The sequence below is a fragment of the Polyodon spathula genome, chromosome 17, assembly GCF_017654505.1.
Source record: "Polyodon spathula isolate WHYD16114869_AA chromosome 17, ASM1765450v1, whole genome shotgun sequence".
In the NCBI taxonomy this organism is placed as follows: Eukaryota; Metazoa; Chordata; class Actinopteri; order Acipenseriformes; family Polyodontidae; genus Polyodon; species Polyodon spathula.
In genome coordinates, this window is record NC_054550.1 from 33,304,031 (window position 1) to 33,328,218 (window position 24,188).

A 24,188-nucleotide genomic window follows, 5' to 3' on the forward strand; every position below is an offset into this window, starting at 1 on the left:
AATAAGCAATAACATTTTTGTTAATGTGTGTTATTCGCTTGTAACTTAACTGTTTATTTTCGAGTTTAAATTTGGTGCAAAATTTAAGTTACGGTAAAAGAAAACAAACAAACAAACACAAAACCCACAAGCGTATGTGAAATATACATTTATTGTATTTGGGGTGCTAGCATTCCAGCATTTTGAATAACAAGATCTGTTTTCAGTCAGAAGGTTACAGTACGCTTACTTTACAAAGAAAACCACACCGAAGTCGAAGGAGATATGAGGCAAAGAGTAAAACGTTTTATTCTCGATTACAGAATCCGCAATGCACCCCATCTCTTACATGTATTATTAGTGTTCAGAAATGCAATCCAGTCGAGAAATCGGAAAAATTACAGCCCAGACATGAATATCCTCTTCCATTGCATGCAAAATGAAAAAAAAAAAAATCTTTGAAATGAAGTACCGGCTTGCTATTAAAGACAAACTTTGAAAATTGAAGTAAAGGTTGGAATGGGCCTGGCGATGAAACTCAAATTCAAGGGTGGTTGGTTCCATGCTGCTGGCTTTGTCTATGGAAAGGTGCTGGTTGTCCTTGGATTGAACATGATCATTCTTGAAGTTAGAGGCTCAGACAGATTCTGCTTGAATGTACCAGAATGTTGATGCAAACATATAAGATGGTATAATGAACTACTTCAGGGTCTGGATGAAAGTTGAATTGATTCAGTTAAACAATTTAGAACAGGGTTGGAACAAAGACCAAGTCTGGAAGGGTTAACAAAGGCCTCCGATGAAACTGTTAATGTTACAAAACCAGCCCCAAGAATCTTGCTGAATGGATATTTTCTAATCTACCAACAGATTATGGAGACAGAATGTATGTAGATTGAATTTAACAGCATTTTGTAGAGACATAACTTTACACAGGGATGGGGTTTATTGCAGAGTGACTTCTGTAGTCTTGCAGAAAACAGTTGCTATTATTAACCATGACTACAGTGAACTTGCTTTGAATGTTCTGCCAGGCTTGGAAGTCACCATTGCAGAGACCAGTTTTTGTGGGGGTTAAAGGAAGAACAAACACCCCATCAAGTCATTCCGCAAATAACACGATCATTGTAAAGCATGCCACTAACAAACTTCAGAACAGTACTGTAGAAAGCAAAAAATCAAACACTACACGAGTTCCATAGGGTCAGATTGTCTAGGAATTCTTTTGGTAACCTTTTAGCTAATGAATTTGTCTACAGTATGAAAGGGATGCATTATATTGTGGCACTGTATGCCTCCGAGCAGGTGCAGTGAGCGGGGTAGTAGTAAGGTAAATCCCAGATTCTTTCAACAAAATATGGACATTCACCTTGCATACTTTTGTCAACGTAGCTTGATATTGTGGGGATCTCCTCTTTGAAAGTTTCGCTGCAGTCAGGGACGGTGCGGGTAATGAACCCCAGTTTCGTTTGATGTCTGTTGGTCCAGGATTCCATCAGCCGTATTTGCTGCTTTTCTTCCTCATTTTGTGTTATAAAGTCCTTCAGGACCTGCTTGAATACGTAGACTAGCTCCCAAGGCAGAATGTCGTTTCCTGACAATATTTCTCGGAACCTGAAAATAAATAGACGGATGGGTAAATAAGCAAACTGCAGTTACCAGGCTTAAAAAAAACAAACAAAAAACAGATTAAGGTATTAACAATTAAGGTAATTTGTTGTACTGAAAGGTAATGCAGTCATTTTTTACTTTTATTTTAATGCTGGATGTTTGGTTGGGGGGTTTGTGATTGCCAATTCTGCAGTGTTTATTCATAGTAAATTAATTTTATAAAATAGCCTGTAAGAATAAAATACAGATGGAACCTGTTTTCTTTTTTGGCAGCTCCTCCTAAAATTGTTTGCTTTTGATGAACCCCATTATTGATAGAAGATCATATCGTTGTTTTTTAAAAAGGTAACCCTACTCTTGGATAAGAGCTCTTTGTGCATTACCGGGACAGCACGGAGGCAGTGTGGGAAGGCTGGATCTGGGAGCAGAGGTGCTCCAGCTGCCTGCGCTCTGACGGTGGGATAAGGAATTTCAGGCTTTGGTAGCTCTGCAGCCACTTGTATTCCATGCCGCTCTGCAAGACCCTCTGCTCCTTCACCATCTCCCGGATCAGACTCTTTCTCTCCTCCATGTGCCACAGCAGCTCCCTCATTAAAGTCTTGGTGGGCACCTTGCTATGCTTCTGGTCTGGACTGTCCACTTCGGGTTTAGACCACTTCATCCAGCCAAACAGAGGCATGTTTCAGGCTAGCTGTGGGTCAGATAAACACTGGTTTCACATGGTAACAGGTCTGACCTCGGTGCATTTATACAGTCACAGTTTTACAGAATGTACACTGAATGCTGTGACTGTCCAATAAGCCTTGCAATGAGTTGAAACTGTTTTTCAAGGAGAGTCTTGTGGGTTATCCTGTCAAAATATTTTTCCTTTTGCTTGCATCGTCTATAGCTATTAAACCCTGTAACGTATTTAGAAACATGTTTTGTCTTGCATATCAAAGGAAAGCTTTTTCCATGTTTGTTTCATCCAGAAGCATTAGCCTGGTAAATTAGTGAATGTCCAAGCTAGATTTTTCTTATCATACCTTTCGTTTGGTGCTTTTCATTTACATATTGGGGTACCTCTAAACAAGCATATTTAAAATGAACGCTGTGGGTAGGGGAGTCCTACATGGTTAGAAATCAGACTGGTAAAAGGGTATGGTTCCACTGTCTGGGAATAGTCTTCTGGTATTGCCTGTTGAATCTCTGTGCTGCTGAGTATAATATGTAGGGATATACAGCAAATCAACAAACATACATCTTCATATATTCCCATGACTATCTTATAAGCACAGGGGATGCTAGTTCCATGACAACAAACAGAAATATAAGTTCTTAAATTGCACGCAACAGAACAATAAATTACTTTTGTTTTTGTACTGGCGTGTAGTGATTTAAGTTTCTATGTGGTTGATTAGCATGGTAGCAGTTTGCTGCTGTGATATAACAATGGAATTTAATAAAAGCTTTAAAGACCGTACTCTAGAAACAGACAAGAAACAAGATAGATGAAATAGAAACAAACAACTTTTTACCAAGTAAAAGATCTACATATGTATTACACATCATCATTGACACATACCAGAACCCAAATCCAGATGCATATTTACTATCACATTTTCCAAAACGTTCCCCTCCAGTATAAAAGTCTGGTATACTTACATTTGAGATCTAGTCTTTTATGTCCGCTTCTAAATATTCTTCAGTCCGGAATGACATTCAGATCACTGTGACTGATTTTAAAGAGCGCGTTCTCCCATCGCTTTGCTCCATGTGTCATTTCCACAGAAAGTCATTTTGCCGCGGGTCTTAATCAGCCAAAAAATGTACTGCCTGAAAAAAATGGCTTTTGCCTTTTGATTAATATACCCAAAAGGTTGTTTTTTCCCCCGTCTTTGAAAGAAAGGAGGGGAAGTTGCTGTTGAGGTAATGTGCTGTTTCTGTAGTGACTAAACACCAAGTCCACTCTGAGCCGACTGTGTCCTTACCTCCAGTCAAAGTCTGCCTCTCTAATGCGATGTCTCGCTCTGCACAACCCTGGGGTGCGGGCTTTCTGCAGGAAGCAATGCGAGGCAGCGCTCGGTCGGGAGCACGCAGGAGTGAGACGTGTCCAGTGAGGAGGATAAAACAAAGAACATGCTTCTTCCTACAACACATTTTATCCAAAATAATTGAGAGCTGAAATAACTGTCCTTTGCATGCTAATACAGGGATGGAAATAAGACTCCCATTTGCATAGAAGTTTTACCCATTCCATCCAAAATAATTGAGAGCTGAAATAACTGTCCTTTGCATGCTAATACAGGGATGGAAATAAGACTCCCATTTGCATAGAAGTTTTACCCATTCCAGGGTTGAATACATGCTTGATAATCCAGAGTATAGGTAACAAGCCAGGTATGTCTTATTAAACTGTAAAATATACATACTGGTACATTATATATATAAAAAAGTGACGTGCTAGGGTTTGGTTTTGAAGTTCCTGTACAGTAGATTATAAATCGAGGTGACAGGGGGACACATTGAGTAATTTGTTTCTAGGCATTATAATCTTTAGAGTGCCTTTTTTTAATATGTTCTGCAGTAGCGGAGATACAGCACAGCACATGCTAATTATATCGATTTCACAGATCTGTTTGATCTGCAAATATGGTGTTAACAGCTTGCTTATCTGTAATTGTTGCATAATTGTTGATGCGAAGATAATACAATGTGACAGTGTTTTATTTTTTTCCCCAAAGACTGAGAATAAGCATTTTTTGTTAATATCCATGATTCTACTTCGATGAAAAATGAAAGTGCACACGTGTATTTTATGTATTTATTTACTCCTGTTCCATTTGCACTGACCGAATCTCAGGCCATTTAACGATAAGCGGGATATAACTGTTTAGACTGTGTTTCCAAAAAGACATTATAAAAAATATAGACTGTCACGTATTGTCAGTCTTAAGCCAAGCAATGCAGAATTTTAAGATGTATAATAAATGTTGTATGCTCTTCATATTGTACCCTAATGCTAAATGCACATATCCCAAATCAGCAAATTTTCTTAATCAAATGAATTTGGTTCCCTGCTGTCACTTCAATATGCAGGCTAGAGTGAAGTGTATTGCCACACTCTCTTCAGCAACATTACTGTACCCTGCTTTACACTGAAACGCAAGCGTTATTACTGTGTATTATTACCGCATGTGAAAACTAACATAAATATCCTGTTTGATTTCTTCTAATTTGAGGTCCTGCTGCCTCTATCTGTTTGTTCTGAAAAGCTGCAGACTCTGTTTGTTCTCTGTAGAATTGACAGTAACGTGTTGGAGGACAGGGGTTATGCGCAGAGCGCTTCGGTTGCCATAAAACATAAAGGAAGGCGTGTTGCTCTGATTAAAGTTGAAATCGCTTGTATGCTGAAAAATGAAGTTGTCAGGATTAATCAGCTTCCACTGAAGGCTTTTCACATTGGCTTTTATACAGCATTGTGAAAGATGGTAAGAACCTGGGCTGGTAGTGAAAGAGTTTTTCTCCAATCACTTAAAATTATAGGGCAGTTCCCTGTGGCTTGCAACAGCATGTAACCCTTGAGCAGATGGGATTATTACTTTGAGAGTTAAAGGGAAGATAATTATGGGAAAAAAAGCTTTGTACCCTTTCTGACTTGTAGCATTTGTTTGAATAGGTACTCTATAGCTGCCACAATTAAAAACAAATAATAAACAGATTGGTTTATTTGCAATATTTAATCATTTAAAAAATGCATTCTGACAGTAACTGGAATGTTATGAACTGTGCAGGAATCAAAAGCAAAGCTGCATACAGTAATATGAACAATGGTCACATTTTTCCTAAGGCAAAAACCTTCAGTTTAGCTCCCCCCCCCTCATAAAAAAGATTTTGTAACTAGAGGCTTTTTAAAAAAAAAAAAAAAAAAAAAAAAAAGGACTTTACTGTTGGCCTAGATAAGCCCCAGCATGTGTGGATATAGGCTAAGCTCAGTAAATTTGTGCCAGACCTGTAAAACATATATTCTTAATGTATGTTAATATACATTCCCAATGGATGTTAATATACCAGAGTGCCTCTTGTATAGGAAGGACACGCTGGAGTCTTTACAGTAGTTCTCGGAACATGCATGTACCATGGTCAGTCAAATACTGTGCTAGTCTGTTTGAGATGCACATGATTTTGATGTTTAGACATGTTAGGACATGCTCTTCTAAAGCATGTAATCTGCTCTGTGTGTATTTAAACCAAAACAACTGTGTGTGTGTGTGTGTGTGTGTGTGTGTGTGTGTGTGTGTGCGTAATAGGTATGTACCGAAGAGTTTCATAAGTATTCACCCCCTTGGACTTAATTAGGAGTTTTTGCCACTGATCAACACAAAAAAAGTCCATAATGTCAAAGTGAAAGAAATATATACAAATTGTTCTAAATTAATTACAAATATAAAACAGAAAATAATTGATTGCATAAGTATTCATCCCCTTTGCTATGACACACCTAAATAAGCTCTGGTGTCTTTAGAAGTCACAGAATTAGTTGAATGGAGTCCACCTGTGTGCAATTAAGGTGTTTCACATGATTTCAGGTTAAATACACCTGTCTCTGGGAGGTCCCACAGTTGGTTAGTACATTTCCTAACAAAAACTACATCATGAAGACGAAGGAACATTCAAAGCAAATCCGGAATAAGGCTCTTCAAAAGCACCAATCAGGTAGGATATAAGAACATTTCCAAGGCATTGAATATCCCCCGGAGCACAGTAAAGTCCATTATTAAGAAGTGGAGAGAATATGGCACAACTGTGAATCTGTCTAGAACAGGCCGTCCTCAAAAACTGAGTATCTGGGCGAGAAGGGCACTAGTCAGGGAGGCCACCAAGAGGCCTATGGCAACTCTAAAGGAGTTACAGTCTTCCACCGCTGAGCTGGGTGACACTGCATATGGCAACAATAGCCCGGGTGCTTCACAAAACTGGCCTTTATGGGATTGTGGCAAAAAGAAAACCATTGTTGAAAAAAACTTGCATCAAATCTCGGCTAGAATTTGCCGGAAGGCATGTGGGAGACTCTGAGACTAAGTAGAAGATGATTCTATGGTCTGATGAGACCACTCAGCTTCCCCAGTACATTCTGGATTACTACAGTGAGAAGGACATCCCATGCAATATTGTGGTGACCCAGCCCCGCAAAATAGGAGCCAGCAGCATGTCCCGCTGGGTGGCAAGGGAGCGCAAGTGCATGCTGGGAAGTGTGGTGGGGCATCAGGTAGGGGTCACAAAGAAGCTAATAGGATTGGAGTCAGTTTTGTACAGTTACAGTAGTCATAGTGAAGGATTCTGTGTTTATTTTTCATAAGCAGTGTTAAGGACATTTATTTGGGTCAACTCCCCTGGAGGAATGCATTCTTCTCCTGCCAGAGTCTATTGGAAAATGTAATTTGAAGTGCTGTCTACAGAAGGGGGAAAAATATAATTCTTTACATGCTTCACTGCTTTCAGATTGTGTTGTCTTTTAAAACTAAAATAACAAATGTCTGAGAATTGTGTACTGCTACTTTTAGAAGACATAGATCATAATGTCTATGAGCCTAGAGCAACATTTAAATTTAATAAATAAATTAACATTTAATAAATAAATAAATAAAATTTTCAGGATATGGGTGTTTGGTAACATCCATGACACTGATATTGTCATAATTGCTACACATGTAAAATTTAACCAACACTTTAATTTGGCTTGATCAGTGCTGCAGACCACATGCTTTGAAATGCTGGCTGTACAGTTGGTAGACAGCTCTCCTCTTCGAATCCAGTACTTTTGTCTATCTTTGTCACTTGCCCAACATTGATCATTTTCGATGGATTATTTGTTTCTGGGGGTGGACGAATGTAGACCTCGCTTTTCCAGAAATGTACTTGTCTTTCAGTCGATTTCCACACATCTATTTCAGTAACAGTTCTAACTTGACTGTTGACAGCGACCAGCTCTGTACCTGGATCTACTATAATCTGTGCCAGTAATATCACTTGTTTGGAAGGATGCTAAAAACAACCAGACAAGTACTCTTGTTCTTGGGCAAGTGTTTTAAATGCCCACAGCTTACAAGGCCCTGAATTTATTCCTCATCTGCAGAACATAATTTCTTAACAGCACACATGATCCTGGGGGCAGATAAATGAAGTGAATTCAGCTTCAGTACCACTTTAAAGCAGGTTTTTAACCAGTAACCTTTTGACCTGAAAGGTAAGTTGAGTGCTTTACTTACAGCACCCTCAGCATTTCCAGTGTTCCTTGGGGCTGTCTTGATGAAACACATTGGTGGTGGTAGTGGTGGGGGGTTTAAAAGGTTTCCTTTTATATTTGTTCTTTTGTAATATACATATACGTATAAAGCATGTGTATGGTTGCACCCCCTTTGTTAGGTTGGTTTAGAGAAAGTTGTGACCTAGCATACCAGGCTGATTATATGACAACAGGAGTGCTTCTTCAGAAGCTGGTCAGCGCCAAGAGTTTGACAGAGTTTTCACACATCTTCATTGATGAAGTAAGCATGTGAGCTGTTTGCTGTCCATTGAAGTGTTCTTTAGGAGCTCTTGTGGAAGTTGCACAAGCAGGTTAGATTTTTAGAAACTCTTTACAGTACATGTGGACAGCAGGACAGCAGGGCTTCTTGTCTGTTGCACCAATACATCCTGTGTGTTGTTGTTTTTTTTAGGTCCATGAGTGCACAGAGGAACTGGATTTCTTGTTGCTGGTAGTGCGTAAGTTCCTTTGCTCAAATTCATGATATGTGAAGGTAATTCACATTTACTTTAACAGCCCAGCTTGCTCTCCCCCCCCCCACCTCAGTTTAGGCTCAGTTTAATTCTGTATTGCAGCATTGCATTCTGCAGCGCTTTTCTGACTTATTCTGTTGCTGCTTCCCAGGTAATTCTCATGTCTGCAACGATAAACTGCAAGGAGTTTGCAGAGTACTTTGGGACCCCCATCCGAAACCAGATGAACCCTGCTTACATATTTGTAGTTGAAGGTGTGCTGTACACTGTAGATGAATATTACCTGGACGATTTGAAGCGCCTCATGCCTTTTAAAGTAAGGCTTTTACTGAGGACCTCCTTAGTCATTCTCAAACTATTTTGTCTTCACTATAAGAACGACTTCATAGCTGTGAGTGGTGTGTGTTTTTTTTTTTTTTTACTACTTTGTTTATCTGTTATTCTTTGCTTTAAGTTTTGTTTTTACATAAAATTGTCTAACGGATGTAGCAGTATAATGAGCTTTTGATTGAACAGAGGCAACTAGATGTTTTCATCTGTCAAATCCTTCATGAATTTGAGCAGCTAATAATGGTAAACCAGTCAGTTCAGTTTGGTTTTATTATTATTATTATTTATTATTATTTCTCAACGTATAAAATATAATGCTGTCTGGGACCAATTTGAGACCTAAAGACAAAATTAAAGAATTATTGGAATTGGCTAGTTTTGTAGAAATATTTGACCTAAAGCCTCGTTCTCATATAAAGTAGACACTGATAAGTGATAGAGCCATGTACAATGTCTATTGGATGGACATGACATCACTGTAGATTAGGGTTACTATTTATTCATTTGTATTTCTCTTTTTTTTTTAGTGAGTAGTATGTGTGTTTTATGCACAGTAAACAGTGTGTTTTGATGTACATTTCTTAGGTGTGGAATGTGGAAATGTACAATGTAGCAGTTCACCTCATTCAGGAGTTTGAGCTGGAAGCAAAAGAGCAAAGGTTTGAAACCATGAAGCATTGTGATGATTAAGAATATTAAGTAAGATTTCTTGTTACTATTAGATATGTATGCATATCTTGTTACAAAATAGTAATGATGATAATTACAATTAATTTCCACTATTGCAAGCGGAACATGACAGAAGACTACGTCTCTAGGTGGCCATGCTGAATGTCATTATGTAAATGTTGTTTGCTTAATTTTTGCTTTCTTTCTGCATGGCACAGCATAGCAAAATCAGGAATGGTGATTATTCTCTTTATTTAATGACATTTAACAGGTCTGGAAATGATGGATCTACATTTCTTACAGATCGTGGAAGTGTGTTGGTATTCCTTCCAGGTAGGCAGAGGTCATTGGCTAAATATTAGTTAAGTCCCTAAATTTTCCTTAGTAAGTTAACGCTGTACTTCAGGAGTTTACTAAGCTTACACTGTGTGTATACTATACTTCACCATTTTACCATACTTCTCTGATCAACACACTGCATTCTAGTCTTTGAATACTGTTATATCACACTTGCATTGGATACTGATAGCTCTCCCCCTCCCTTTTTTTTTTTTTACAGCAGTGAGTGAGAGATGTATACTGCACACTACTTTTTATATGCACTAGAAACCTCTTGATGTGGTCGTGTTTGTATACCGACATTGAATTGACAGCATTTTTTTTAAAACGAGCCAATAAGATCTGTTTTCTTCAGGTTTGGGAGAAGTAAACTACATGCAGGATTCCCTGGCTAAACTGGTCTGGATGAGGTAAATTCAATAAACACCTGGATGCTAGAAGGCAACACTGTCTTTGAATCTGGAGGTTTTAAATTGGCATACTATAAGCTTGGAAAGCATTCTATCGATTTTCTAATGAATTGGTTTCAGGGTTTTCTTCAGCTGTCAGAAACAATTAACATTCTGTCTTCAGGAAAGGTCAGTCATCATTAAGGTACCATTTTATATATATAATATATATTATAGATTATATATAATAATTATATATATATATTATATATATTATAATATTTTATATCGATATATATCTTTTAGCGCAAAGTAATTTTACAGTCCTATGATACATACAAATTAAATCGTTTCAGTGGTCTTAAAAATATTTGAAAATGGGCATACCTAGTACCTAGCAGTCCCTGTTCAGACAGTGTGGCCAAGTGAAGTCTATCTCGTTTGACGGCTCGAGGTAAGCAGGGTTGTAAGACAAGCTTACAGTATCATTTGGGATCTGCTGAAGCATTTGGTTACACACAGGACAGTTTTGTGTATTTTTCTTTTTTCCTCTTCACTTGTCCTGTACAGAGCCTATGTAGAGTTCCTTCAAAACATCGTCAAGACGGCAGGAATCCTCCTGGAGGTGGACCTGGCCTTGAGGATGGCATATTTTTGCCTGCCCCTGGAGCTGTTTTGTGCACCCAGTAGAGGAAATCGAAGCGAAGGCAGGAGAAAGCGCAGTCTCTGCCCTGAGATACGCAAGGTATTCCTTTACAGGTCTGCCGGGGGGGGGGGGGGGGGGTAGGTAATGAGTCCTTCGATGCCGAGCTGGCCTTTTGTGTTTCAATTGTGAGGTCATGAGTTTGAGCTGCAGTTGACTTGAGCCTAAAATGTAAATATAAGTGCAGTAATTTCACGAAAAGTGACATGGGCCTATTTGCAGTAGGGACCTGGATGAGGCTTTAAACATTGATAGATGCCTATTAATTGATATTTGCTCCTCCGATGGAAGTAAAATATATGGAAACCCTTTTGTTTTTACAGGGTATTAAATCTTGCCGGAATTTGGCATAAGACAAATGATTCTACATACTGCAAGCCTCCTGTTGCAATAATATTTATCCCTGCTGCACAGATGTGCTTCCCAGACCGCTAGCTAGGTACAGTATATGGCAGCTTCATGGCTCCCTCCAGTGGACAGCTGGGGGATTTTACAAGTGTCTTACCTTTTACTACCTTTCAAATATGCTATATTACTGTTTTCAGAGGGAACAGGGTTAGCAGGAGTTGCCATTATTCATGACTGTTAACTGCATTGTTGTGAATTATGTTGCCCCTTGGTTAGAATGCATTTAAAAACAGCAGCTTGGGCATGGAAAGAATAGTCACATTGGTTATGGTGCAGCTGTTTAGTACCGAACATTAAAATCTCCACAGCTGAGGGAAGGTGCGTTTCTTTTATTTCAGGACTGACAAGGGGAGGTCTCACTTCACTGGTGCACTCTGTGGACTGGGGTGGAACAGAGTGACGAGTGCCCCGATACTTCCAGAGCACGATATTGAGCTGGCATTTCGTACGCAGTTCAATGTGGCTGACATAGCAGCGGTAACCCTTGCAATGCATAACAGGCACAGCAAAAGCAGCCCCAATGCAGCTGTCATTAAAAATTAGGTCACCACTATGTCCTACATCTGGGGTCTATAACCCTGGTCCTGGAGAGCCCCAAATCCTCTGGCTTTATAGGGGTCTATGTCATCAATTACTAAAGATCTGGAACACCTATTACTCTTGAATAATGAAGCTGATAATTGGTGCAATTAAGTAACAGAGCTCAATTGAATTGAAAACCAGAGGACCCTGCAGCTCTCCAGGACCAGGGTTGCAGACACCTGACCAACATGAACTGCATTCAGAATAGCAAATTGTTTAAAAGAAAGAATGTCTATACAGAGTTTTTGATAAATTTATGAGGACCCTCTATAAGTGTGCACACTGGTTTTTGCATTATCTTAGGAATTCTAATTTGCTTTAATGTTAATTTCAATGTGTAATTCTAGATAAACGGTCTGCGCAGTGCCATTAACAAGCTAGTCTGTCAGGGTCCAAGTGGCCCTTTACACCTGAGACGGGAAAGGATTGCAAAGTTACAAGAAGATGCCTGTGAGAAACTTATCAGGTAGGAGAAACCTCATTATTCAGAATATGCATCTTTCTTCTTGAAAAGAATAGCAGTGGCTCAACAGGGGATCCATTCACAGTTCAGTCCTGTTTCACATTAAAATACTGGTGCTGGTGTAGAAATGAGAGATCAGGATTGATTATGGAGTTTCATCCCTGCCCTCCAGGAATTGATTGCTCTGCCAGAAGCAAATATTAAATGGTTAAAACAACAAAGAAATGTTCTTTCTAAGTCGACTTCAGACTACTTTTCTGATACTACTTGATTGATTCATATGTTTCTGTGTAATATTAAAGGTTGTTCACCAAATCGCCAACCAGAAAGAATCTGATCCCACAGTATTATGAGAAGCCAAACAATTGGAACCAGTTGAGATTTTGTTTTTTAATAATACTTTTATCTGTGATTTTAAAAGCTAACCCCCTGGTTTAAAAAACACATTTTCTTTCCTAATTTATTGGCTTTGTTTAGCCATTTTGTACTTGCTCCACAGAACACCTTTCATTGGTTTGTACTGGTGATTTGTGTTTTCATCTTTACTAGAAAAAATAAACACAAAAAACCCACAAGTGTTCCATGTAATAGATAAGCACATTGGAGAGGCTCAAGTGGCAAACCATTGTGCCGTTCTCTGTTTGACAGGTGGATCTCAGTTTTAATGTGGAGGTGACGCACAGGGACAAGGAAGGGAGAAAAGGAGTCCTGTTCATGCTGCATCCTGTCGTTCTGTTGAACACATGAGAGAGGTGCAGTATTAACGCACTGCAGTTAAAGCAGCAAAGTGACAAAGTTTAAGTTGGTTGAAATAGTGCACTGTTTTGTGCTGCTTACTGCGCCACTGAACTTGAAAGTGTTTTTGTTTTTGTATCTCCTTGCTTTAAAAAGTTTTGCACTTGTCGTTAAGACATCTATACAATGTGTGTGCGCGCAAAAGGCTTTCAGAAATAGCCTGCTTGTTATGTTTTGTTGACGGTTTTCAAAAGTAAATGTTATTTCAGCATCCAGAACACAGTGTGATTGTTTTACAGTTGAGAAACCATAAAAAAAAAAAAAAAAAAAGACATGGGCTAGTTTAATTGCTAAATGGACATCAAGGATTTGACTAATGGTGCAAAAATACAAAGGATTGTGGGACACAGCAGCTTTCAATTCCGATAACTGAAAATACTTCCACCTTTTTTGATTTTTAATATCTACACAAAAATTGGAGTCGCAAATTTGTGCATTTGTACGAACCCCACACATAACAAGTAAGCCCTGTATATTCTAACACTGAAAACCTAAACTTGCTTGCCATGTCCTGTAGTTGCATAGCCAGCGCTGGCAGCTCTGACAGATCTAGAAATGAAACAACCTGTGTCCTGTTTGATTTTTTGGTCTACAGCTGCTGTGGCATTGAGTCGGTTGTTGGGTACAGGTAGCAGTTTTTTTAAAGGTGTGTTGTTATTTATTTATTGTATTTATTTATTTAACTACCAGCCCTAATCCAGGGTCCTTTCCCTTTGAAATATACATTGTGTCAGAGGTTTGGTATGGAAGCTATGGTTTGTTTTGATCTTCATACACTGTACATGTCTCTAGAAAAGAGAAAGCACCAGCAAGCTTTATACAGAGATTCCCCTCGTGACACAATATTCAGATGTTGCTTGACAAGCATTTTTCAGAAGGCGGTGTTTTGGTGATGCTGCATGCTTACCGCACCCATGTGATCTGTGGAGCTCCTAACAAGTGTTCATCCAGTCCAATCAAAAAAGGACTGGCTACAGTAACTCTGCCAATGAGATGCATTTTACACCCACTGTGTAATCCTGATAGTTTGATCAAATTTGGGCGAGCTGTTCTAAAGATATGCCATAGATTCCTAAGAATGAAATTGAAGAATGATCTAGACTTGAGTGGATGTTCAGAGTCCTCGCAAGTGATGCCAAACTCCACACCCCCCAGCACCCCACTTAAGAGTGTAGTTTGGTAATCATGATGGAAAGTTATTTATCACGATACACCCAATCTTCTAATTTTGCAAACCTGTTGTAAAACAGTTAAATAATAATGTTAAATAATACTACTACACTGCTGTTGGGTGTCATTTTTTACATATCTTGGCGTAAGTTTATCTTGGCTGTGACTATCAATTTTTTTTTTTAAATCATTTTTTCCTTTTGGTGTCTTTGCACAGTCAGCTGAAGCTTCGTTTTATGTATAGGCATGAAGAAGCCTAGAGCCTTGCAAGCTGGATTTTATGCTTGACATTTAAAGATCGCTTTTTGAAATGATTTTCAGTTCATTTTGGATTGTTCAAAATTTCAGTATAGCACAACAGAATAGTGGTACAGCTGCACACCTCGATGGCGTGCCGTCCATGCATGTCGCCTCAGGAGAGGAGCATGTGTATTTTGCTTGCTTTCGTTTTGTTGCTCTTACAGCAGTGATATGCTTTCACATGTCAAGGAGGAGCAATGCGGTCCAGGAAGGGCCATTTGTAAACCAGGTTTATTAAGTATAAAGAAACAATTAACTGGGCAATCGCTGACTTCGAGGATGAATTTTGTTTATATAAAAATATTTGTGTTAAATATCTGTCTTCCGGCGAAGGTGTAATTTAATTATGCATTGTGCTGCTGTGACGGTTACTTCTTTTTGAAGTTGTAATACCAAACTGCTTCCACAGGAGGGCGTATGGTCTCTTGCATAGATGACTCAAAGGTGGAAACAGTGCTTTAAAATTCAGGGTCCTCTCTGTTACGTACAGCACGGAATTTTGGATTATAATTCCTATTCAGGGCTGGATTCACAGAGGGGAGCCTCCATTCTTTCTGTAAATACAGCAGGGTTATTTGAGTAAGAGACCCACTTCAACATTACTAGATGCAATAAAAGTACAGTGAAATGTTTATAAACGTTAGGTTGGTTGTGTTAAAATCTGCCACATAGACTGCATGGATTTACAGGTGATAATACAACTTCAAGATAAGTTATGCTTCTGCTGCCCATGTGTACACTGTAAATGTGATGCTCTAGTGACATGTTGGTAATCCAGTACGTACTAGAGTTAGCAGGAGAGGGCATATTCCACTGGCAATAGTTAATTCTTTATATACTGAATTCAAAGCACTGCTGACGTTGTATAGGTGATGGGCGGTAAGGACAAATGACAGTTGGAAACCCCCCCCCCCCACCAGTGATGCGAAAATAGAAAACGTCTTACAATTAGGAACATTTATTTTCGCATTCATTAATGAGTACATAATAAGTGCAAATAATTAGAGTCCATGACCATGAAGAACTACATTGAACATTGTGCAGCGTTGGACAGATTTAACAAGCTGGCAGTCTCGCAGCCGAGCAAAACAGGCTCCTTTTGTTCTTTGTTATCATGGTCAACAATAGTACCTAAAAACAAATAATGTAGTTTCCTTATATTAATACAAAAGCAATGGTATACGTTTTGATAATCATACATTTTTTTATTTTGTGCTGGAAAACACCAAAACATTTAGTCCACATATATATATATTTAATATATAGATATATATATATATGTATATAATATATATATATATATAAGCCCCACCAGTGACATATAAGCAATTTAAACTATTGCAGCATTGCACTAAAGCAGGAAAAGCGTTTGCCACACATTTAGAACATCAAAACTTATCAACACTGCTCAAAAGTAGCAGAAACACAAAAGGTATATCAAATAGTATTACTCAAGACTCCTAACATGCACTTGATAAGCAACACAAAAAAACACATCTAGTACAATTTTTTTTTGTTTGTTTTAACTTTTATTTCCTTACTATAGTGCTTGACACGCGTGATAAGTCGAAGGTTATAGAGACAGCACTGGTAGGGGCTGCTCCAGTGCTGTGTGTTTCCATCACCAAGGTGCTGACGAATGGTACCACACTCCAGTTAATTGGGAATTTGGAAGCCCTTCCGGGTTCAATTCTCCCTTGTTCTGGGATGACGGCACCCCTTGTGTCATGGTCTCTACTCGGCCTTGCTCTTGGCACCTGGAATTTTAGCCTGAATCCTGAAAAACATGAAATTGGACGTTGCATGAAAATCTGAAAAAAAGTACAGTTGGCTTGATGTCTTTTCCATAAACAAAGGGATGCATGGTTTAGTCTTGCCTATTCAAAGACTAAACGCTCACTCCTTCTCTAGTTGTTCTAAAGTAAATGTCTGTCAGTACTTCTGAGTCACAGTGATATTAAGAATTATGTTAAAACTTACTTTCCAACCACAGAATTGACGTGAGTCCTCACAAGCCCCAAATACTGGTCAATCTGTGCCTGTAATAAACAAAAAATAGATTTGAAATTCATCTTGGATTTCTAATCATTATCGGTAAGAATGTTACCCTTTTCAGGAACAGAATGTGAACCTACCTGGTATTTCTCGTAAACCACAGGCATAGTAAACATGGAGATGACAGCTGTGGAAACATTATTATCACACAGTTATCTACAATTGATACTGCATTTTTCATTTTATTTAACCTGTCCTACAGAATTCAGAAATATGGTGATTACTAAAATCAACATAGCCCAGTTTAAACTATACGTGTGTGATTTGAAGGGCATCGTCGACTAGGTCTTCTTATGTGCTGACGATATGTTTCCACATTAGGCTGATTGCTGTTTGCATGGTACATTAATGATTTACCAGAGAAAACCATAAAACCTTTTAAATAGTAAAACCTGAAGCTGTGTGTTCATGATGCTGGATTTTTCCATGTCTGGGCCATTTTAATTAACAATCATTTTAATTGACACTGAGAAATTATAATTAAAATATCTCAGATGTAATAGTGTTTTTAATTAGCCAAAATACTGAGGTAACCGCGAAAATCATTTTGACAGCCATTCATAAAGCAATACAGAGTATATTTAAAGGTAAAAGGCTAGTTACCCATTATGAGCAGTGTCAAGCCATTGAAGAGAGCTCCGACGTACGTCAACAGCCACATTAGCACTGCAAACTGAAGAGAACAAGTTAAACCTTCAAGCTGTGCTTTTCACTCCCATGGGATACCTTGGTTTTGAGACTGAAGGTACATCCTGTATAATACCAGACATGTGTCTCTTACCCCTTGGTTTCAGCACGTTAATGCTATATATTAATGATGAATAGGCTTGAGAACTGGAATCATTTTGGGTAACACAAAAATAAATAGACATTTACTAGATTATAAAAACAGAATTTTTTTTTCTGTTACCAATGTGTGGCCCCTGTTTTGGTTTGAAGTTGTTGGCAGGTTCACTCTTAAGCTTGTGTTGTTGGACACTTAGCTCAGTTCAGCCACTGAACTTTTGGATGAGGATGCATGGACACCCACTGTCGCACCTCTTGTGTGGACACCAAGGTGCTGCTGGTAGCTCACGATTTGTGGCTGACTAGTTTTGCATTAGGTTGTGTTCTCTTCTCTTACCTTTAAAGAGTCCACCAGGTCCTGCACCAGAAAGAGTCTCCTGAGCTCCTTCAAGGTGCTGTTCAGGTACAGCTGGGCGTTGTCTGCATATTTCTGGATCTGTTCCTGGGAGAGGGAGATTTCCAGGTCCAAATAGGCTCTGTGGGGATCAAGTGTGTTTTAAAATGACAGCCCAGGACTGGTGGTGGTAGATTAAGAGTTAAATAACTTTGAGTGCTGTCTGTTTGCACAACATACAAATAAACAACCTGGAATATAAATTATTTGGTCCTGTTTTGTTTTATTTCTAGCACGGCCAGGTTTTACTGGAAATTGTTTTTTTTGTTTGTTTTTTTTTAAACTAAATTAATTCGTATTCCAAATTCAGCAGTTACAATATTTACCAGATATGTTACAGTACTTCATAAATGTTATTACATAAACCTTCACAATCTGGAACATGTCAGTTTCCAACTCGGGGAAACCTGACAGGAAAACAAAAAAACAATTGCCTTCAACACGTTATTCAAAACCATTTACATTTCTTTTTTTTACACTAAATGCCATTCAAGGATTTACATTTTCAATCGGGGCCGTCAAGCTTTTAGGACTAGGATGAAGAAGCTGCTGTAGGAAACTTTGCCCTGATTTTTTTCATCACTTACTTGAAAGGATGCCCGTCGTCAGTCTTCTGTATGGCCTGCAGGACTGACTTGTAGATTCTGAAGCTGATGGTGGCTGAGAGGGCAGCGAGGGCAAGGTATGCGATGACACTGACCACGCTGAACTGGGTGAGGGAGAAGAGCAGCAGGAGCAGGCTGCCCAACAGGATCCCTGTCTGCTTGAGGTCACGCCAGTACAGCAAGTCAATGGCTGCAAGACAACAAAACCCACACGCTCATCTCAATCCCAGGCAGTGTCAGAAATATGCAGTGCTATACCGATGTGCAAGCTGGAAACTAGAAGAGACACATTCAGATAGTTAAATGAAATGTGATTTATCACATGCTACTTGTAAAGTGTAGTACTATCCTGCCATCATCCTCTGGATTAGCACAGTGTGTTTTCCTTTCCCCATTTTCAGTGCAGAATAAACTTTTGCAGTGAGTGAGGACCATTTAGTGATGTATTTAGTAAAATACTGTATAGTCCTTTTAATGCTGCAATAAGATGTAACTTTAGAAAATCCATTTACAAGTGATATTGGTTAATTATATTTGTTTCAAGAAAGGAAAAATGAAATTGCTTCATTGGCATCAAAACTAATGACTAAATGAAAACCAAGGCTCAAATTCATCAACTTTTCTGTACAGCATTTGTTGCAGAATACACTATATTGACACAGACTTTAATAACAGCACTAAGTAGTCTTTATTGACATCACTGAATGGGAAGCAGGCCTTCCTAACAGACTCAAGGGTAATGGCTCAAATGGTTCTCTAATGTTATTTCACTGAAACGATTCCTTGTTGCTGTTTTCTTCCATTTGGGGTCCTGTCCCTACAGGGCCAGTAGAGAGCACAATATTTATCAGTCCCACATCGTTTCCCTCTCATGATTCGGTGCCTGGCTCTTTCACAGGAAACAAACCCGGCCATCCTTTTCTGTGAGCAAACATTTGAAAGAAATCCCCCAAAAAAAATCACCAGTCTCTTCAGACCCAGGCTATATATACAACATGCTGTATTTTTATTCACTGCCATTTTATCAACCCATGGAAAGGGCGATGTAACATTAATAATTCTGTAGATATGCATTTAAATTTAACTTGTAACTTGATTTTATCATCAGTTATGGTATAAATGTTCACTATAAAAAGACATGTTTCATGTGAGGTTCAGAGAGCTAGTCATACATCATGTGTGGGCATATGGATGTGTCAAGTATGGCTCACGTTGCCATCTGTACTTTTATGTGTGGCTTGTGGTTAAACTGCTGTCTATTTACACATTAATTCTCAGTAATACAAGTTTTTTTTTTTTTTTTTTTTTTTTTACTGGGGTGATCTACCTAACCCAATCCCAGCATTCCATTCAAGTACAGTCCATCTTGTTTGTGTGAAGCATTGGTTGCATTTACTGGTACTTTAAGCCTGCGCCTGTCAGAATAACTTCACGCAGTGACTCTCGTAAATGGGTAGATAAGAACATGTCTGGTGATTTAACCCTAACTGAGATGTCGGCTAGTCTAACTACCTACAGTACAGAGCCACCAGTAGCAGGGTGTGCTTGTATTGTACCATGATGTTACCTGATAGCCATGAAATTTACACATGTATTTTTAAACTTCACGCCCAAGATACTCTCAAGTTGTCAGAGGAATGTCCTGCACAATCTGCTCAATAATTCCAAGGACACTGTGCTGAAAAGATCAGTCCTCCATCCATGAGATGGCTACCTCAGCTTTGTTACTTTGAAGTTTTATTGTAGTTTGTTTTTTGTCTGATCATTTGCTAGTGGTTCACCTGCTTGACGGTACACCTGGCATTGTTACACACTTTCTTTAGAACCTGAACTGGCAGGAGTGCAATGCAATGTCTCTACATAGTCTCATAGTCTCCACTACTTCCACTGCCCTATGAGCGCTGCTCATGCCCCTCTCATTGTGGTGAGTGGTAGAGAGACAGCATGCCTTTAGCTGCCATCTCCTGGGGAGCTTGGATATGTCCTGTTCTTCTCATAACACGATCCGTCACTCATAACCACCGTATTACCATTCATGTAATGAGAACAGGGCCGACACTGCGAAACATCCGCAAACGTTCCTGGGCGTTTTGTGGACTTGTTTCTTTTGTTCAAAGGGTTAGGGTTACTCAAGAGGAAGTGTGGGATGAACCCATTCAGAAAACCAATGGGTCCTTGAGTGCAGCCAAAGACATACACAAGATTCTGTGTGTGTCAGAGAAATTGTAGTAATTTTAATTGAATTCCATTTAAATTGAATTATTACTATTCATTGTACTCATAACAACAGCAAGAGTACCCAGCAGGTTTGTTTGTAAAACATGTCTCTGATAAATGAAACGGGAGCAACCGGTATTAAATCACCTTTGCTCCCCTATGAGTCTACCTGCAATCACAGGCTTTCGCAGCTGTGCAAAGCACTACTCTATATGTGACAGCATGCGCCAGTTGTTTATGCTAGAGAGAGCCTCGTTTCAGCACGGCAAATATCAACCTGCTAAGGGTTAAAAGAAGAAATGGCTTTCTTTCCGCACTCCAGGGTTGATTGTTGCCACCTGCGTCCGTCACAGCAGAGACTAAAAATGATTGCAGATGCCGACTGTATTCTGTACGGTTGAAAGGCTTTATTTCTTTTCCGTTCTAAGTTCACATTTGTGGAGAGGGAAGAATGCTGGGAAGGTCACTTGTATGTCTAACACGGCGTCCTTCCAGCCAGTCTAAATTTAGCACGGCGCTGTTTGTTGCCGGTGATAAAGCAGCCCACTACCCCCCTCTCTTCTCAAAGCCTGACTGGGATGCCAAGCGCACTCCTTTGTATCAAGTGACAAGGAAAAAAGGGAGGGACGCTACCGTCTCCTCCACCAGATCACTGCGAAGCGCTATCTGTAGAAATGAGCTGCCCCCCTTAGTCGTGTAGCATCAGTACGACAGACAGTAAGCAATCAGTAATAAAAAATAGATAAAAAAAACGGATCATCAGAGGCATACAAAGCCAGAATGATTCTTAGAATTTAGGAAATGATGATAGAACCATAAATGATCCGCATTCATAAAATGCTTGCATAAACTAGTCACCCAACTAGAAATGTAGGACTTACACATTTTAAATCTAGGCATCTAGTGAAACATATCCACAGCATCCAGCTATAGCCTCCTCCCCATGTGTAATGCTAACAGTACAATATTTATGAATACGTATGCACACACTTACAAAGACCTACAAATAGCTGTACTATATCTTTCTTGCTGTCTGACTCCTGTGTTTAAATACACACAGACACACATGTATTTACTGACCTGGCTTTCCCATCTTTAGAGGATGCAGCTGCACTATTCCTAAACAAAGAAGCAGGTCTGCTCGCAGTGTTCCTGGCTGCACTGTGTGTGTGTGTGTGTGTGTGTGTGTGGGAGGAGCCTCACTGGCACATGCCTTGGTTTACTAATCATTACCAGCCAGGGGTCAAGTGCTAAAAAGTTCAGTATCTACCAATATAAATAATTTCAAAACCATTTCAATATCAGTATAAATAATTACCCCTTCTTCCTTACTGTAACAGTGTTTTATTTTTTATTACCTCTTCCACTGAACAGCATTGTGCCCCCTCTACCTGCCTTGGGTTTAGTCTTACCAGCCTCCTAGCTACTCCTCCCTCAAACTCAATTACATAGGAGCGCTGAGTAATACAACACCACAATGTTTAAATGAAATATGTAAATCACCTCCAGAACCCGCTGAGCCAGACTATGCTGTCATAATGGTACCCTCTGTACGAGGCTGCTGATTGGCTGATTGTACCATTTGATGTGTTACAATTACATGTTGATCTGTCAGTCTGGCTCTTGAAGTGCAAGATAAGTGACGCTGCTATACAGAGTAATACATCTGCAACAAATATGATCTGCATTTGATCTATAGTTTTTGAATGTGAAGAAAGCCCAAACTACCTTACAGGAAAAGAATACCATATAAAGAGGGGAATATTGGTAACCATTGCCTGAGCTCAGTCTGGCAAGACTTTGTCTACATTGAATTTAAAATTCTCATTTGTATGAATCGTTTTCATTAAAGTTATTTTCCTGTGATCTCAGGGAAACTTATCACAAAGGCACTGGCTGTCATTTTGTTTTTGCTCCTTCAACAACCACTGCTCGTGCTAAAATGACTATCACCTAGGAAACAGAACGATCAGCCTCTCCAGCAGGTAAAATGGACATTCCAAGTGACTTGCTGTTTACTGAGCTAATATAAAAATCTAAGGCTTTACAGTAATAAAGGCAATTAACAGACCGATATTTTAACTCTGCTGCAGCAAACACAGCCCCATACAGTATGACCCTGTTTGTAATTGTTCTGTAAAAACGGATTGTTAAGGACTGCTGCCTAGCAACCTTAAAGGTAACCCACAAGCAAGTTCAGGTTTTTTGCAGGAGTGAGAAGATTTGTGATTGGTCTTTACTCAGCAACTACCTTTTTTCATATTCAGCATGATTCTTTAATCTAGTATAATGAGAATCCTAGCATCATTTTTAATTATGTGTGATGACCTAATATGTGCTCTGGTGCCAGCTCCCCATGAGCTGTGACTAATACAGTGGGTGGAAATGAGTTTCTCTTTATGTGCATTTTCTGAAAGTGGTCCTCCCAACATTTAAGTACAAAATAATAATCAGAATACGTTTTCTAAGCAGTTGGTGTACATGCCAACAATTCAAGAGTTTTTCAGGAAACTGCAACATGAACATCAAGGCAGTGATAGTCCTGAGGTGTTTACTAGATTATTATGTTGAAAAATCTAGTGTTTCCTGTAACTTGTTTCATTTTTTTCATTTCTAAATTTGACAGTAATGACCTCCATTATATTTCAGTGTGAAATTCAGCATGGATTTTCTCTTTATTGTGCTTTAGGATTGTTCTTATTCTGTAATGTTGGGGGAACAGAGCAGGGAAGTTATTACAATAGAAATGCCTCAGGCCCTGGTTTATGATATATGTATTTTTTACATTCATTTTGCCATCTATTTTTACAGCTGCATCCCTAGTCCCAACCGATCTATGGACCAATCAATGAATCAATCCAGTCAATGAATCAGTCCAATCTCCAAAATTGATCCAATCTGCAGTAAATATCTGATTAGCTAGCAAGCTTTGGCCATCATTTAATTAACAGCATTTTATATTAGTATCAATAACAGCACACTAGTTTAATTAACACACTGCTTCTTTAATCGAGGTGTCCTGGCTCGGCTTCTGTTCTCTCTGCCCCACCCTCTCTCTAGGTGGAATGGGTTCTAGATGGAATGTATGTGAGGTAGAATGGGTTCAATGTATGCAAGGTTGGAGTGGGATGTTGTAAAAGGGTGTGTTCCAGAAGATACTGTAACAATCAGTTTCTGGGTTGACAAACTACAGTGCTCAAGGTCAGCAGGGTCGTCTGGTTTTCATTCCAACTTAAGGTCTCAATTAATGTCATTTGTCTAATTTTTGGGCACATTTATTATTTTTCAAGGTCTTTTACAGATGGTAATATAGAAACTGCACTTGATTCAAGCTCCACTACCTGTGAAACCTTCTGAGGCCTGGAGAGAAGTGTTACACTTGTCCAATTAATCAAATAATTAGACCAATTAAGTAACTGAGCGCTCGGGTGGAACGAAAGCCAGAAGACACTACGGTCCTCCAGGAACAGCGTTTCACGCCCCTGGTTTAATCAATTGAGGGTGTGTAAAGAATGATTGAGGGTGGAGCTGTAGGAGCCTGCTTGCGATACAGGAATACTGTTTTCCCCCCTCCTTTCAGGGAACCATGACTAAGCAGAATCATTTTCACCATTCCCTTGATTAACATGGTCAA

General features: G+C 39.1%; 2 protein-coding genes across 7 annotated transcripts in view; both read right to left on the bottom strand.

Annotated features, from left to right (window-relative positions):
• Positions 1–1,253: 1,253 nt before the first annotated feature.
• On the bottom strand, positions 1,254–2,269 carry rd3l (RD3 like). The gene is made up of 2 exons (XM_041275554.1): positions 1,974–2,269; positions 1,254–1,593 (listed from the first exon to the last, which is right to left on the bottom strand). Exons 1-2 carry the CDS (start codon positions 2,267–2,269, stop codon positions 1,254–1,256), a joined length of 636 nt encoding a protein of 211 aa, XP_041131488.1.
• A 13,499-nt stretch (positions 2,270–15,768) lies between these two features.
• Positions 15,769–24,188, bottom strand: part of LOC121330008 (reticulon-1-A-like) — a 40,342-nt gene continuing 31,922 nt past the window's right edge. For 2 of the 6 annotated variants that reach the window (XM_041276199.1, XM_041276198.1), the window contains 6 exons: positions 18,320–18,527; positions 17,676–17,814; positions 17,156–17,225; positions 16,633–16,679; positions 16,478–16,536; positions 15,769–16,274 (listed from right to left, as the gene is read on the bottom strand). In XM_041276199.1, coding sequence (XP_041132133.1) covers positions 16,232–16,274; positions 16,478–16,536; positions 16,633–16,679; positions 17,156–17,225; positions 17,676–17,814; positions 18,320–18,527 — 566 coding nt within the window. In that variant the 3' untranslated portion in view covers positions 15,769–16,231. Of the gene's footprint in view, positions 16,275–16,477; positions 16,537–16,632; positions 16,680–17,155; positions 17,226–17,675; positions 17,815–18,319; positions 18,528–21,634; positions 21,738–24,188 lie in introns of those variants that run through there. The other 4 variants (XM_041276200.1, XM_041276201.1, XM_041276203.1 and 1 more) reach the window with 3 other exon arrangements.